General features: G+C 39.4%; 1 protein-coding gene and 1 long non-coding RNA gene across 2 annotated transcripts in view; one reads left to right on the top strand and one right to left on the bottom strand.

Annotated features, from left to right (window-relative positions):
* The window catches only part of LOC127504128 (uncharacterized), a 366,868-nt gene that overhangs the window by 214,976 nt on the left and 134,769 nt on the right, over positions 1 to 17,123 (top strand). The window contains exon 2 of the long non-coding RNA XR_007927295.1: positions 5,125 to 5,185. This is a non-coding gene — a long non-coding RNA (uncharacterized LOC127504128). The remainder of the gene's footprint in view (positions 1 to 5,124; positions 5,186 to 17,123) is intronic.
* The window catches only part of LOC127504091 (DNA repair protein RAD50-like), a 42,515-nt gene that overhangs the window by 16,833 nt on the left and 8,559 nt on the right, over positions 1 to 17,123 (bottom strand). The window contains exons 9-17 of the mRNA XM_051878504.1: positions 16,022 to 16,215; positions 15,720 to 15,926; positions 13,934 to 14,116; positions 12,118 to 12,275; positions 10,394 to 10,569; positions 9,692 to 9,929; positions 8,114 to 8,303; positions 6,461 to 6,587; positions 2,939 to 3,132 (exon numbers count right to left, since the gene is read on the bottom strand). Of these exons, the coding sequence (XP_051734464.1) occupies positions 2,939 to 3,132; positions 6,461 to 6,587; positions 8,114 to 8,303; positions 9,692 to 9,929; positions 10,394 to 10,569; positions 12,118 to 12,275; positions 13,934 to 14,116; positions 15,720 to 15,926; positions 16,022 to 16,215 (1,667 nt within the window). The remainder of the gene's footprint in view (positions 1 to 2,938; positions 3,133 to 6,460; positions 6,588 to 8,113; positions 8,304 to 9,691; positions 9,930 to 10,393; positions 10,570 to 12,117; positions 12,276 to 13,933; positions 14,117 to 15,719; positions 15,927 to 16,021; positions 16,216 to 17,123) is intronic.

Here is a 17,123-nt window from a genome sequence, read left to right as displayed (position 1 = left end):
GGAAAGGTCTTAGCTGCCTCAACCCATACATAAACCAGAAAACCAGAGTCAACCTACAGGCAGCGAATCGAATCCAGCTGTCAATCTCTGCACCACGACACAATAAGCCAACACTTGAAGGCACGTAGGCACCTCATAGAGGGTTTCCTAGAATTTAAGATGGTCTTGCTTATCTCAGAGGAGAGACCAGATCCAATCAAAGGTCAAACCCAAAGATTCCACATCTGTGATGAGGATGCCACCACACCTCTGCCACTGCTGCACCAGAGCATCTTTTCCCAGAAGTAATGTAGAGGACAGACAGAACCGAAGAGGGGACTGGACTGTTTTTCTGGAAGCAAAGAGATCCAACTTCGCCCTATTCTCTCTGGGCCTCAACCTGTACCTCAAGAGTAAATTTGCTTCCAGGTTTAACTGACCTTGGACATGGCTCGCCCTTAATGACAGAAACTTGTTCTGTGCTCAGAGTAGAACCCAACTTGCTAACCTGCACTTGGGGAGAGAACACATTTCCTCTTGACAGTTCAGATACGAGATCACCGATGTGTTGTCCATCCTCACCAACACATGGCAACTTCGAAGTCTGGAAGAAAATAGACTAAGTCCAGAAAGAGCTATCATCACCAGGCAACTTATGTGCCAGTTGAGCTGATTGGCCTTCCACAGAGGCATCTGTCTCGATTATCTTGCAACAACAGATTGCACCTGAAGGAAAGCCTTGGGTCAAAACAGGGTTTACATTGTAACCAAGTCTGATAGCACCCTCCGAGTCTGCGGTGAAAGCGTCAACAGGGACTTACTCTCCATGACCGTTGATTCACAACTGAAATGGCCTCATAGGGTGCAGGCCCAGCAGAATCACTGGGGACAGTGTTGCCATAAGACCTAATAGTCGGGAGACACAAACCCACATTGACCATAGGCCCTGCTTTGAAATTACTCTGAGGCGAAATGACTGAATGCAAGCAGGTGACAAATATTGCGCATTAGTCCAGAACCACTCCAAGAAAAAATGTTCAATGCCTTGGCAACAAGATGCCTTTCTGGGGGTTTAGTTTCAACCCAAGCCCCCACAAATCAGAACCAAATCTAAATGGTCAAGGTAGTTTAGAACCTCCATGCCCTTGAGCCTCCATACATTTCATGAATGTACAGAGGACAGAGGATGAATGCCAGGGACAATTTGGAAAAAGCTAAACTCTCAAGCTTTGCCCAGCAAAATCAATCCTGACAAAATTCTTGTTTCTGGACAATTTGACTACAAAACCACAGATCGATGGTAACAAACCAATCTCCGGTTTGAATCTGAGAGCAGCAAGTGTACCTTCCACCAGTGTACCTTAAGTGTACCTTAGAGATAGTGGTGAACTCAGAAGCATATGAGTTTGTGATCGATATACTCTGATGGAGATCCTGGATGAAAGGCAAAGGCCTGCGAGGAGGATGTGCTTCAGGTGGCCAAGAATTGCTCATGTATCTTGGATTGAGCCTGAGGCTGAACTTATCCACAGTGCGAGAAACAACATTCAACAACTAATTGCAGAATAAAGATGAGAAAACCTCCTGGCTGCTAGAGGGACTGACAGCAAACACCTCAGAATCCAAAGTGGCTGTGGACAGAACATCATAATCATCCTCTAAACCGAAAGAGATTGCACCAGGAGCTTCCAGATCTGGACACAAACCATCATGTGCAAACTCAACCAGAGAGGCTTTTTGCATGCGATTCAGAGAGAGAGAAAGAGAAAGCATGAGGTAGAAATTTGTTTGGTCACTCCCCATAGCCGCCTCTCTCACATAACTCAACAATTGCATCCCTAAGCACTTCCGGTGCTTCAGGAATGGCAGAACTAGAGTAGGGAATGAAGAACTTTCATTTTATGATTCTTGCAGGGCTGAGTCATTAAGTCATCAGTCATTAAAGGAACACTCCACTTTTTTGAAAATAGGCTCATTTTCCAACTCCCCTAGAGTTAAACAGTTGAGTTTTACCATTTTCGAATCCATTCAGCCGATCTCTGGGTCTGGCGGTACCACTTTTAGCATAGCTTAGCATAGTTCATTGAATCTGATTAGACCATTAGCATCTCGCTCAAAAATGACCAAAGAGTTTCGATATTTTTCATATTTAAAACTTGACTCTTCTGTAGTTACATTGTGTACTAAGACTGACGGAAAATGAAAAGTTGCGATTTTCTAGGCCGATATGGCTAGGAACTATACTCTTATTCCGGCGTAATAATCAAGGAACTTTGCTGCCGTACCATGGGTGCAGCAGGCGCAATGATATTACGCATTACTTTTCATTTTCTGTCGATCTTGGATGTAACTACAGAAGAGTCAAGTTTTAAATAGAAAAAATATCGAAACTCTTTGGTCGTTTTTGTGCGAGATGCTAACGGTCTAATCAGATTCAATGAACTATGCTAAGCTATGCTAAAAGTGGTTCCGCCAGACCCGGAGATCGGCTGAATGGATTTGAAAACGGTAAAACTCAACTGTTTAACTCTAGGGGAGTTGGAAAATGAGCTTATTTTCAAAAAAAAGTGGAGTGTTCCTTTAAGTTGCGGCTTGAGCATGATGATACCCCAAGCACTTAACACACTTGTCATGCAATTCCTTGCTTGTAATAAAAAAGGACACAGAGCGAAATGCTGTCATGTTCACCCAGAGGATAATAATCTACACTACATGGGTCCGATTTCTGAAGAGTGATGCCATGATCACATCCTTATGAGACACTGGTGACACATGCCTCAGTGACCAGTGCAAGCACAATCAGCTAATGAATTGTGATTCTATACAGGCTTCAGACAATCGTCACACCTGGTGGGTGTTTCCATAATGTCAGCTAATAACACAGCGTCAGGTGAACCTATGAAGAAAACTTTTCTTATTATGAATCAAAGGCACATTTAAGTGGAGTTGTGCTCCTCACTCGAATGTCTCGGTGGAGCGTTTGGATTTCAGTGGAGAACTCCACACACTGCTCCTCCAACTGTTGACGTTTCTGCATGTTGCTAGAGATCTGGAGCTTTTCTCCACGAATCTCGTTTACACTGCTCCTCAAGGCCTGGATCTGCTCCTGCTGGTCCTGGATCAGTTTCCTTTTCAGCTCGATCTTACTGCAGGCTACACACAAGGAGCATCACATATAGGTGTTACAACTGATTTGACCAGTATTTGGGTATTTGACATAAAATACTTTATGTTGACATGTCCTGTGGTGTGACATTCTACATATAAAATTAATTTTAACAGCATTTTGCTAACACTTCTGTACTATATAAATTCTGTACTATGTCAGAATGCCGACTCATTATTGGCTGGCTCCTGCGTCAGCATCACACGCACGCATCGTGCTGCTCACGTGTACAGCTTTGGCCAATACTGAGCCGGCATTCGGACGTAAACACGGAAGCGCTGCACTGTGTTTACTACATCAATAGCGTAGGAGACTGACAGGGAAGAGAATAAATTGTTAAATAAAGTCGTTATTTTTGTTTTGTTTTTGCGCACAAAAAGTATTCTCGTCGGTTCATAAAATTAAGGTTGAACCACTGTAGTGATGTGGACTATTTTAACGTTTTCTTTAGTACCTTTCTGGACCTTAACAGTTGTAATTAAATTGCTGTCTATTGAGGAGTCAGAGAGCTCTCGGATTTCATTAAAATGTCTTAATTTGTGTTCCGAAGATGAACGAAGGTCTTACGGGTGTGGAATAACATGAGGGTGAGTAATTAATGACAGAATTTTCATTTCTGGGTGAATTAACCCTTTAACAATGCATGCAGTTTTTATGAGTTCAAAATAAATCGAGGGCCTATCATTTTTTATTTATCATGACAATAACAGCAAATAACCATTTAAAACATTAAGGTCTGGTTTCACAGACAGGGCTTAGATTAAGCCAGGAGAAGGCCTTAGTTAAATTAAGACAATTTAAGTAGTTTTTATAAACGTGCCTTAGAAAAAAAACATTACTTGTGTACATCTTGAGAAAAACAATGGCACTGACATATTTTAATGTCAGAGCAGGTTGCTTTCAGGTAAGATAGCTCAAACATGCATTTTAGTCTCGGACTAGGCTTAAGCCTTGTCTGTATCTCTTGTCAGTCTGTCTGTGTCTATCTATCTAGGTTGGTTGTTCTGTCTATCTGTTAATACAGTACCTAAGATATACAATTTTTCTTATATATTTATATAAATAGAATATAAACATCAAAGAACAAATGACAAATAATGTACATGACCATTTAAAAGTTTGGGATCAGTAAGATTTTTTTTTTAAAGAAATTAATACTTTTATTCAGCAAAAGACTAAATTCAACTGATTAAAATTGACAGTAAAGGCATTTATTATGTTACAAAAGATTTCGATTACGGTTTGAATTGCTGTTCTTTTGAACTTTCTATCCACAAAGAATCCTGAAAAAGTACCACGGTTTCCACAAAAATAAAAAAATGTTTTAAGCAGTACCAAATCACCATATTAGAATGATTTCTGAAGGATCATTTGACACTAAAGATGATGCTGAATGATGCTAATGATGCTGAAAATTCAGCTTTGTCATCACAGGAACAAATTACACTATTTTATATATATATATATACACACACACACACACACACACACAGGTGCTGGTCATATAATTAGAATATCATCAAAAAGTTGATTTATTTCACTAATTCCATTCAAAAAGTGAAACTTTTATATTATATTCATTCATTACACACAGACTGATATATTTCAAATGTTTATTTCTTTTAATTTTGATGATTATAACTGACAACTAAGGAAAATCCCAAATTCAGTATCTCAGAAAATTAGAATATTACTTAAGACCAATACAAAGAAAGGATTTTTAGAAATCTTGGCCAACTGAAAAGTATGAACATGAAAAGTATGAGCATGTACAGCACTCAATACTTAGTTGGGGTTCCTTTTGCCTGAATTACTGCAGCAATGCGGCGTGGCATGGAGTCGATCAGTCTGTGGCACTGCTCAGGTGTTATAAGAGCCCAGGTTGCTCTGATAGTGGCCTTCAGCTCTTCTGCATTGTTGGGTCTAGCATATCGCATCTTCCTCTTCACAATACCCCCTAGATTTTCTATGGGGTTAAGGTCAGGCGAGTTTGCTGGCCAATTAAGAACAGGGATACCATGGTCCTTAAACCAGGTGCTGGTAGCTTTGGCACTGTGTGCAGGTGCCAAGTCCTGTTGGAAAATGAAATCTGCATCTCCATAAAGTTGGTCAGCAGCAGGAAGCATGAAGTGCTCTAAAACTTCCTGGTATATGGCTGCGTTGACCTTGGACCTCAGAAAACACAGTGGACCAACACTAGCAGATGACATGGCACCCCAAACCATCACTGACTGTGGAAACTTTACACTGGACCTCAAGCAACGTGGATTGTGTGCCTCTCCTCTTTTCCTCCAGACTCTGGAACCCTGATTTCCAAAGGAAATGCAAAATTTACTTTCATCAGAGAACATAACTTTGGACCACTCAGCAGCAGTCCAGTCCTTTTTGTCTTAAGCCCAGGCGAGACGCTTCTGACGCTGTCTGTTGTTCAAGAGTGGTTTGACACAAGGAATGCGACAGCTGAAACCCATGTCTTGCATACGTCTGTGCGTAGTGGTTCTTGAAGCACTGACTCCAGCTGCAGTCCACTCTTTGTGAATCTCCCCCACATTTTTGAATGGGTTTTGTTTCACAATCCTCTCCAGGGTGCGGTTATCCCTATTGCTTGTACACTTTTTTCTACCACATCTTTTCCTTCCCTTCGCTTTTCTATTAATGTGCTTGGACACAGAGCTCTGTGAACAGCCAGCCTCTTTTGCAATGACCTTTTGTGTCTTGCCCTCCTTGTGCAAGGTGTCAATGGTCATCTTTTGGACAACTGTCAGGTCAGCAGTCTTCCCCATGATTGTGTAGCCTACAGAACTAGACTGAGAGACCATTTAAAGGCCTTTGCAGGTGTTTTGAGTTAATTAGCTGATTAGAGTGTGGCAGCAGGTGTCTTCAATATTGAACCTTTTCACAATATTCTAATTTTCTGAGATACTGAATTTGGGATTTTCCTTAGTTGTCAGTTATAATCATCAAAATTAAAAAAAAGAAATAAACATTTGAAATATATCAGTCTGTGTGTAATGAATGAACATAATATACAAGTTTCACATTTTGAATGGAATTAGTGAAATAAATCAACTTTTTGATGATATTCTAATTATATGACCAGCACCTGTATATATATATATATATATATTAAAACAGAAAATATTTTAAATTGTAATAATATTTCACTTTTTGATCAAATAAATGGAGCATAATGGCCTAGGTGAGCATAAGAGACTTCTTTCAAAAACTGAAATCTTACAGACCCCAAACTTTTGAACAGGAGTGTACATTCACATGAGATATACATTCACATTCTACATAAACTGCTAAACATACTGGTGTCCAGGCGGAGTTGGGTCTCTTGTTTCTCCTGGCTGACCTGCTGCATGGTGCGGCTGAGGTCAACTCCCTGCAGCCTGGCTGCATGCTGAGCAATCTTTCTCTCTACATCCTTCAGGTCAAGCTACATATAACAAGAAACAATCTGATTATGCACAGTTGAATAAAAGTACTGCTTGTTAAGTTGTGACACATCAATTAATGTTTCTGGGTCCAGGTTTCTACTCTATTTATATCTCAACAGCCATTTAGGAGAACTATTCATTTATAGCACACCTTTAAGCTAAGATTTTTAAAACAATCGTGGGGTACACTACGGTCTCTGGACTCTGTCCCAGACACCAATATTTTACTGTCTGGCCAACTGAGATTTCTATGGAGATAAAGTTTAGGATCATGATTGGATCATGACACTCACACCGTCAGAGTACATTTGCAGTTTGTTGTTTTCTTCTGGGATCTAAAGGAGCATTTGGACCTGGAAACTGTAATGTGTGACGTCAGACTTAAAGGTGCACTATGCAGGATTTAAAAAAAAAAAAAAAAAAAAAACTAGTAAGGAATAACTGATGATGGGCCGTTGAATTATTAGAAAATAATGCACTGAATGCACGAAGTGGAGTGGCCGTTACACCTTGGGTGTGCATTATTTTCTAATAATGCAACGGACCGGAGTCAATTATTCCGCTTATACTACGGTTACCACACCTCAAGACACCGTTCAGATGTTGTATTTCAAGACATGTGTCAGTTTTTTGTTCTTAAAACACACTTGTGTGTGTGACTAATTTCTTACGCATCTCATCCCAAGCCTCCGTTGCTAATTCCAAAACATAATTTCAGAACTAGTAACGAAGGCTTGAGCCACTAATAACAGACTAATACAGTTAACTACACAGTTATGAGAGAGAGAGAGAGAGAGAAAGAGAGAGTGAGAGTGTGTGTGTGAATTAGCCTACCTGAGTCTGTGTGTCTCTCAACAGTGTTTTGCAGCAGTGTCTCTACTAATAGCGAAATTGTAAGTTTATCTTCTTCAAGAACCGCAGTTAACTGAAATCATTTGGCGAAGTGATATGGAACTGTAATGCGGTCAAGACCTGACTAAACTTGCTCGCAAATTACAGGCAGTCATATAACTATTAGCGTAACTGTTCTTTTGTATACACAAAATGCTATTCATGCACAAAATGCTATTTATGCGCAAAAAACAATATTTGAAAAAAATAATTGCAAAACAGCTCATCACTCATCTTCCCGCTGGTATTCTCTTGAGTATTTGGGCTGCATGTGCAACTGATATATCATGACAGGTGAGCGATGTCGATGTTCCGTCTGTAAGGAGGGGCCACGTTCGAATGTTGGGTTTACAAACAGTAACTGAAAATCCTGCATTGTGCACCTTTACAACCGGATAACAACTTTTGCTCTGTTCTTCATAAAGCTACTATATGACTTCAGAAAAGTTGACATTAAGTAAATAATAAACTTGCAGTATTGTGTATATTTAAAAAGAATCACAATACTGCAGTATGTGATTAATACTATGTGATTAATAAATAAGTCTTTAAATATATGTTGTGTTGTTCTGATGTGCTGCATTTTACTGGATTTTATTTTCTGTGTTTGGGTTGACTGGAGATGAGCTTAGACCTGATAGCGATCCATGAGGGAGACATCCTGCAGACAGGCCTTGGCTGTGTCTTCCTCAGACATCAGTGTGCACAGCAGTGTCTCCTGCTCCTCAGTGTCTCCTTTCAGCTTCTCAATTTCTCGATTCACACGCTGGAGTTTATTTCTGAGCTCTGGCAGCTCTTTCTCCTGGAGCTCCACTATGGACTGCCTGTCAGTACAAAAATGATTCATCAATATTAATATAAAAGGTGGATGGATGTATGGAGGAGTAAACAAGCGAACGGATGGATGGAAGGATAGGGGAATGAAAGTGGAAACAGATGGACGGACGGATGGATGGGGAATGAAGGGGTAAACAGGTGAATGGATGAAAGGATGTGGGAATGAAGGGTTAAACAGGTGAACAGATCAATGGGGAATGCAGGGTAAAAAGGTGGATGGAGGGATTGATGGAAAGATGGGGGAATGAGGGGATGAACAGGTAAACGGATTGATGGATGGGGGAATAAAGGGGTAAAAAGGTGAACGAATGGATGGAAGGATGGGGAATGAGGGGGTGAACAGGCGAACAGATGGATGGAAGGAAGGAAGGAAGGGTGAAGGAAAGAAGGGTTAAACAGGTGAATGAATTGATGGATGGAAGGATGGGGGAATGCAGGGGTAAACAGGTGAATGGATGGATGGATGGATGGATGGATGGATGGACGGACGGAAGGAAGGAAGGAAGGATGGATGGAGCAATGAAGTGATAAACAGGTGAACGAATTGATGGATGGAAGGATGGTGGAATGCAGGGGTAAACAGGTGAATGGATGGATGGGGGAATGAAGGAGTAAACAGGTGGATGGATGGATGGATGGATGGATGAGGGAATAAGGGGGTAAACAAGTAAATGGATGGAAGAATGGGAGAATGGAGAGGTAAACAGTTGGACGGATGGATGGATGGGGGGATAAAGGGGTGAACAGGTGAATGGATGGATGGAATGATGAGGGAATGAAGGGGTAAACAGGTGGATGGAAGGATGGATGGAAGGATGGGGGAATAAAGGGGTGAACAGGTGGATGGATGAAAAGATGGAGGAATAAAGCGGTGAACAGGTGGATGGATGAAAAGATGGGGGAATAAAGGGGTGGATGGATGAAAAGATGGGGGAATAAAGGGGTGAACAGGTGAATGGATCGATGGAAGTATGGGGAATGAAGGGCTAAATAGGTGGACAGATGGATGGATGGATGAATAGGAGAACGGATGGATGGAAGATGGATGGATGAAGGGGTAAATAGGTGGACGGATGGATGGATGGATGAATAGGAGAATGGATGGATGTATGGATAGGGAATGACGGGGTAAACAGGTGGATGGATGGAAGGATAGGGGAATTAAGGGGTAAATAAGCAGATGGATGGATAGATGGAAGGATGAATAGGAGAAGAGATGGATGGATGGATGGATTATAGGTGAAGTAAAAGATGGATGGATGAACATTAGGTAAAGGATGGAGGGTTAAAGTGATAAACAGATTGAGTAACAGACAGACAGATAAATAGAGTGATGAATGAATGAACAGACAGATAGACAGTAAACTGTTATTGCCTGATGGGCTTCAGAGCCATCATTTCATCACGTCTGCGCTCTTTTCTCTTCAAGTCCTGCTCAGTGTTCTTCAGTTTGTCTGGGACGAGCCGCAGCTTGGACTGCATGTCATTAATGACATCCTGGAGCTCTGCCTCTGACGGGAACACACGCTGACATACGGGACAGCAGGGCTCGCCCTCCTCCGTCAGCTGACTGATGAACTGACTGTACACGGCTGTGGCACCCGCCAGCATGGCTACTCAGAGAAAGATCCAGGCCAGAGAAGAGAGAAAGACACAGAAAACTAGGGATCTTCTGATTTAGCACACATACTGTGTGGGTAACATAATCACCTACCACAGTTTCCAGCTTGTTACTTCATATCAACAGTCATTGCTGTACTTGTCATAGCAGTCAATATCCTGTTTGCCAATGAACAGTAATTTACCATCAAACAGACCCCCACACAGAATCTGCATCGGAAAAGCTTCACAGACTTCAGTCGAATTCAAAAGCCATCATACACAAAACACATCCCTCTGCCCTAATGCGTTCATGTACAGTGTGTCCTCATTATTTTTGCATTCTCTACCAAATGTATATCAATTCTGCATTTTTCTGAAGATTTTCCTCCAATATTAGCACAGAATGTATATTTTGTGTGGATCTAAAAGGTTTTCTAAGAGCATCAGTATGACCATGCCGAACACACTTCCGTACCTCTCTGTTTAGAACACTTCTCCAGCTCATCATCCAGTTTGCTCAGGTCCGACTGGAAGTCCTGACTGCCGCACACGTTAAAAAGTCTCTCTTCATAACTGGCCAGCAGCTCTTCCTTACGTTTGATTTCTGCCGTGAAGTGAGTCTTATTCTGCTCTCCAGACGCAAGCTCCTTGCTATGAAAAACAAAAATGAAAATTTCCTCAAGAGTCTCGTTTAGCAATGCTAGTTAGTTTACTCAACATCAAGTCTGAACCAGAGCAAATTACAATCCCAAGGCTGCAGGTTCAATCCTAACGTGACGGGTCATTTTTTTTTTTTTTTGTCCAAAGGCCTTAATAATAATAAAAAACAAAGATATGACATCCAAAGTATGTAAGGAAGTACAACTAGATCTCTTTTATCAAATCCAAAAGGTTTTAATTATATTTTGCTACATATAAAGGTATTTTAAAGATTTTGAAGTGTCAAAGGGTAATTTGGTTTAAACGTCCAAAGGCCAATACAGACATTTCATTTGTGATTAAAATACCTTAAAGTGTAATAAATGTATGTATTTTTTATTCTGGTATGATTGTATAACATCATATATCAACATAGTACAAAATGGCATTCAAATTATGTGTAGAAGTCGTTGCTTTGTTATGAGAAAGAATATCCGGAAAAATGAATTTCAGTAATGCTATTCGGACTAACCAATATAAAGGGACCATTTTGGATCAAGTCATGTGTTCAATATCATAACATATATCAATATCCATGACAGGATGTGACATCATTCAGACACCTGCAAAAGACCACATGGTCATGAAGCAAAGTAACTAAATCTCTCTTGCTCATACGCATGTCCCGAAACATCAGGTCATTCGGTACAACTGCTATAAAACATGGAAAATGTTGTAATATTATAAAAACTTGTACTAAATATAAAATGTTTGATTGTCCTTTTGCTAGCTAGCTAGATATCAGCCTGTTAGCACTGTTTGAAAATATCATCATTCGGTATAACCAAAAGTGTCATTCTGTAAAACCGAAATTTTGGTTAAACCGAATGACTTTTTTGGTGACAAAATTTGTCCATCTTGTAAAAAAATGACAAAAGCAGTGTTAATTGATTATAAAAACCACATAATCTCATTGTTAACACTTAATAAAACTTCAAAATTAATTAGATCTCCATTATGTTTTTTACACTTTTAAAAACCTTATTCGTCAATGACCCATGTATTACCATTATTGGGAACCACTGTTAAAAGTTACAGTAAGTTGAAGAATAATTACATTTCATTGTGCAAATACATTCTCTGATATTATTTTACATGTAAACATGTATTCTATTGATGTGTGTGAACTTCAATTATTTTACAAATAGTTTATGTACACTACTACAAGTGTCTTTAATATGAATTTTTAGCTATACGTGTCTAGACAACGTCACCATCTGAATACTACAACGCATGTCCCACTGACCTGAAGATGACCTGTTCCTCAGGAACCCGGAATCGAAACCAATTATGTATAAGATTTATGTATGTGGGTGGTTGTACAAATGCATGTGTGTGTCACTCATCACGTAGACATTCAGATTCTGATGCATGAAACTGTATGAAATGTTTTATACCCTCACACTGAATATCATAATTTATGGCATTCTCTAACTTATTATACACCTACTATTATACAAATGTTTGTGGAAAAACAAATCACTAAAAAGTGTCACATACTTCATTTTGCTGAGTCGTTCTCTGGTGGAGTTGATCTCTCTGGATTTGGAGTGGATCCAGTCTTCCAGCTCTCTCTTGCTTGGGAAGTGTCCCAGCAGAGACACCAGCTCTTCATTATGTCTTGACTTGATCTTCCTCACTTGCTCCTCTTTATCCATCTGGAATCCGAAGCAGAGATTAACTTTTTCTTTTCTTGTTAGATAAAATTGTCACTTTGCAAACCCCCTTCTGGCATAAGCACTGATCATAAAACTACTATGTTTGAGTATATAGATTGCTCTATCCAGACATTACTGCGCTTCATATTCTGTATACTGTCATATAATGCCTAGAAAGAGTTAATATCTCTCAGTGTGCTCTGATTCAGAACATTTCGATAAATGTGATAATGGGAATAATTTGGGTATTTCATATACTGTATTTAATAGAAACCGAAAACTGCTGAAATATAAATAGTAGTATATTCTCTTTGCTTTTATGCTACACTCAAATTTTATATATTTTATTTATTTATTTTCAGAAAGTTTCAAAATGTAAGTATGAACAAAATAGGACTGAAAATTGTAAACACTCTTACTTTTTAAAAGTAGTATGAACATTTCTGAAGAAACTATTTGAGTGTTATAAATTACTTTGATGCCTCAAGCAAACATTTTAAAATAAAACTAGAATTAGTTTTCATTTTAAAAAGCATCAGTTTTTTTTTTTTTTTTAAACTGAAATTTAACACAATGCACCTACTGTTATAAATAGTACATTTTTTTGTGATATAAAAATGAAAGTGCTAATAAAAGACGAGAATATTAGGTGGTCAGGAAATCGTAAAAAAAGACTGTGCTGACATCTAGGTGTTACAGTTATATACTGCAAGCATTGTGCTGGCTTACTAATACATATCTATTACTTTTAACAAATTTTGTAGGATATATTATGGTATTCAAGATTATTAGCTGAATCCTGGATGTTTCTTGTTCTGATGTGCAGTTTACATTGTAGAACAAAAGTCAAAGTATTGTCAAGTTATGTTTACCACAGGCTTTATTTTAATCGTGAACTGAAAAACCCCATTATAAAACCCCATAAGGAACCAGCAGTGAATAAGTCTTCTGGGATCTGATGTCATCCCTGCACTGCTCTCTATTGTCCCAAGGCATTTGTTTTGTTTATGTTTGCTGCATTTGTTTCAGAATTAGGCATAGAGTTGGTTTGACTAGCGAGCATTTTAAGAACTGGCTTGCCTTTCCATGGGCCACCACAGAGCCAGGTCTTACGTCGCTGTATACGTCTCATCTTTACCAACAACACTAGTGTGGCAGCGCCAAACACAAACACACCATCAACAATGGCGGACGTTGCGTTACTATTGATGCTCATGGCTTTGCGAACCTACATCAGCATCCAAACACGGCGAATTCAACGTGTTCGTGCAGCTCGCGTACTTGCGTAGACGGAGATTACAATCGAGCTGCTATTAGCTCGATTAGCTGCTATTTCTTGTTGGTCACGGTGACCCTGCCCCCAGCCCCTGGCACAAGCGGTTTTTACTTCTAGACCAGCAATGTTTTGGGAAAAACTGATTCGAAACTAGGCTCTGGCTCTGAACCAGCACTCAAACTGCCTTGGTGGAAAAGGGGTAAGGGTGAGCACCCCCTGCTGGCCTCTCTGACACCTCTTCCAGTTCCAGCAGCAACCTAGTGTTTCCAGGAGGTCTCCCATCCAGGTAATGACCAGGCTAAACCCTGATTAGCTTCAGGGGGTTACCACTCTTGGGCTACAGGGTGATATGGCTGCAGGTGAGAATGATGTGCGAGCTCACCTTGTTCTTCTTGAGCATGTCCATCTCTGCATGTGCCCTGGTGTGTGTGTTGAGCAGTTCCATCTCCTTATCCAATCTGCGCTGGGCCTGATCCAGTTCAGTTTTCTCCCTCTGTAGTTCAATTACTTCTGCCTTCAGACTGTCCACAGTACAGGCCTGCACGGCATTATCAAGCTCCCGCTCCTACAAACACAAACACATTAAAACAAACATATACAAAAATAATGCAGGGTGTCAATGATGTTAGTTTTGTTACTTGCATTTAGTATTGTTTTCTTTCTACAATTTATTTACTAAACAGGGCAATTTAGTGTGAGACAGTAATCCCATAAAAGTGCAGATGGGAGTGGGAGCCATGTCAAGGGCAAAATGGACAAGACACGTGTTTTTGGGCATTAAAGCCCCTATTATGCTTTTTGAAACATTACCTTTCATGCAACGCGTAATGTAGCTGTCTGTGAATGTAAACGATCTGCAAAGTTGTGAAGCCGAAAGTGCACCGTGCACGATAAATAAAGTTATTGTCTCTCAAAAGAAAGACTCTGAACAGCCTAAATGAGTCATCAGGAATTTGAATCCCACTTCCGTGATGGCTATATGTCACTGGGTAACACATTTGCCAAATGCTCGCCTATGGCCTTCATTGGCTGCCCGTGAACAACGTCTACTTTGACCAACTCTCAAACGCTGTTGCTGGTTCGTGTTGTGTACATGTCGAGAAGACACGGTTTTCCGCTCTGCAAAAGCAAATTCTCTTTGTAAACACTTCCAAAGGATGAGGATGTGAAGAGGCAGTGGTTAAAATTACCACAGAGATACATATTTTGAGTAATGATAAAGTATGGAGCAAGATTTGTTTTACAAACTTTAATGTTGCATCAGTCATTCATGTTAGTGCTCGGCTAACGTATGCACTGTTATTGATACTGTTAATAATACAGTTCCCACATGTGCACCGCAATAAATTAGAAATATACACATCGGTTTGTTGATGGACATACACTTATTAATGCTGATGGTGAGCAATTACAGTTGCAACATTTCATGATGAACGTAAAACTGAGTAGCGTATCACTGAGAGACGTCCTGCTCAAGTCGTCCTTGTGATGAAGGCTCGGGTTGAATAACTAGTTCTTCCAATGTTTAATCATCGGACTCGCGCTCGGATTGATATGGTAAAATCGATGCCATCGTTACTGTATTTACAGTGTGTACAATTGCTGAGCTTTAGGAAACATCCGGAGCTGAAGTTCTGTTATGGTAATGGGCGTTTTGCTTCCAAAAGCACTATAAGCTGTAGACCAATCACAACAGACTGGGCCGTTTAGCCAATCAGAGCAGAGTAGGCTTGTGGAAACAAGGGATTTAGAGAGTGAAGCATCGGACGAGTAGTTTGAGAGTCATTGAAAAATGTGGTGATGTTCAATGTATATTATGAGAAAATGAAAGCATTTTTGACCTTTGATGCATGTAAACCTATTGTAGGAGACCTCCAAAACAAAATTAGGAACCTTTAAAAATAGCATAATAGGGGCACTTTTAATAATAGTGTATATACCAACTGACTACCACAAATATTAGTAAATTATACTCCAAACATAAATTTACATCTAAGAGGGAAAACAAACACATATGCAATAAGGTCAGCCGCAAAAATTACAGTGTCCACTATTTTTTCACTTCTGGTCCATAGTAATTTTAGTTAAGGTTTCAGTTTAGGAAACCAACAGAACATTGACAGATAAAATATATCTAATGCTCAAAGCCAGTTGTCTGTGTGTCTAACCATTTTCTGAAGCTCAGTGTCCAGCTCCTGCAGTCTGCTAGAGGAGCCCTCCAGTTTTTGGAGATCAGACTTGATGTTCTTCAGTTCCTGTTGTTTTTTGGCCTGTATGTCTCTTTTCAGCTCAATGGTTCTCTCTAGACCGGTCTTCTTATCACGGAGATCATCGATACTTTGCTGCTTCTTTGCCTCTTTCTCCTGCATATCATGCTAAAAACAAGAAATTATTATTAAAAAATGGCAACACGTTACAGTACTAAAATTTAACTTTTAAGAATATATGACATTTCAGGATATTTATCTACCATAGTTTGGTTGAGGTCTTTAGAGTCCTGGTCCAGTCTCTCTTTGACTTGTCTGTGGAAGCTCTGGAGCTGACGTTCGTTAAGAGGTGTCCGATCATAGCCCTCCAACTCCAGGGAAGACGCTAAACTTTTCACCTGAGTGTCCCTCTTTTTAATGTTCTCTGTGTGCCTATCTGCCTCCAACTGCAGACGGCCTTCAAATGAACAGAAACAATGATGATGAACAGCTCTGAGAAAGAATAAACTTTTTTTTTTCCCTGCTAAAAATGCATTCTGAACAAAATCACTTGATTTGAAAGTATTAGTTTTTAGTGTATATAGTGTACTTTAGGACTGCAATAATAATCTTTAAACCAAAATTTGCCAACATTAAAGTTTATTATTTAATTAATGTGGATTTCATTAGTGAAGAAAATTTGCAGTAGTAGTAATTTCAATGAAAAAAAAAACATTAATTAAGGCTGCTTGACTATGGCAAAAATCATAATCACGATTATTTTGGTCACTACTGAAATCACGATTATTTAACACGATTATTGGGGGGGTGATATGATCAAAGTCTTATTTCATGATATGATTCATTTTAGATATCAGTAAAAAAACGCTACAAAAAAAAAACGCTAAAAAAGGCTACAAAAACTAATATTAGGTTAACTAATGTAGATTAGTAAAAAGTCCTCAAAACAGCTACAGAAGACAAACAGTCAGCAATACATTAAGAACAAACAAATTAATTAAATGGACAAATAAATACAATAGAACAAAACTACAAATTAAATAAACAGAGCTTTAAGTTTCTTCAGGAAGATGGTATTCAGGTAAGTAATAGCCTACAACAGAAACTAATCAAATGTAAAATAACATTGTATAGTCTTCACTCTGTACATTAAATATAGATTAATCCTTATTTAAGCTACAAAAGCTATTAATTCAAGAGCAGAGAGTGATTTTATCTTTGTCTTTTGTTGTTTGATTAACCTTAATGACACAGGCTGAAGCAGTAATATTGGGCTGCTGTCACTTTGCGAGCTAATGCACAGATCCAATATACTGTTACACATGCGTTTTGTTTCTCAACAGTTTAATATCACTTAAGACATAA

Source organism: Ctenopharyngodon idella, chromosome 21, assembly GCF_019924925.1.
Source record: "Ctenopharyngodon idella isolate HZGC_01 chromosome 21, HZGC01, whole genome shotgun sequence".
Classification (NCBI taxonomy): Eukaryota; Metazoa; Chordata; class Actinopteri; order Cypriniformes; family Xenocyprididae; genus Ctenopharyngodon; species Ctenopharyngodon idella.
Note: the sequence above shows the minus strand (reverse complement) of the source record. Positions and strands in the feature narration are given on the sequence as shown.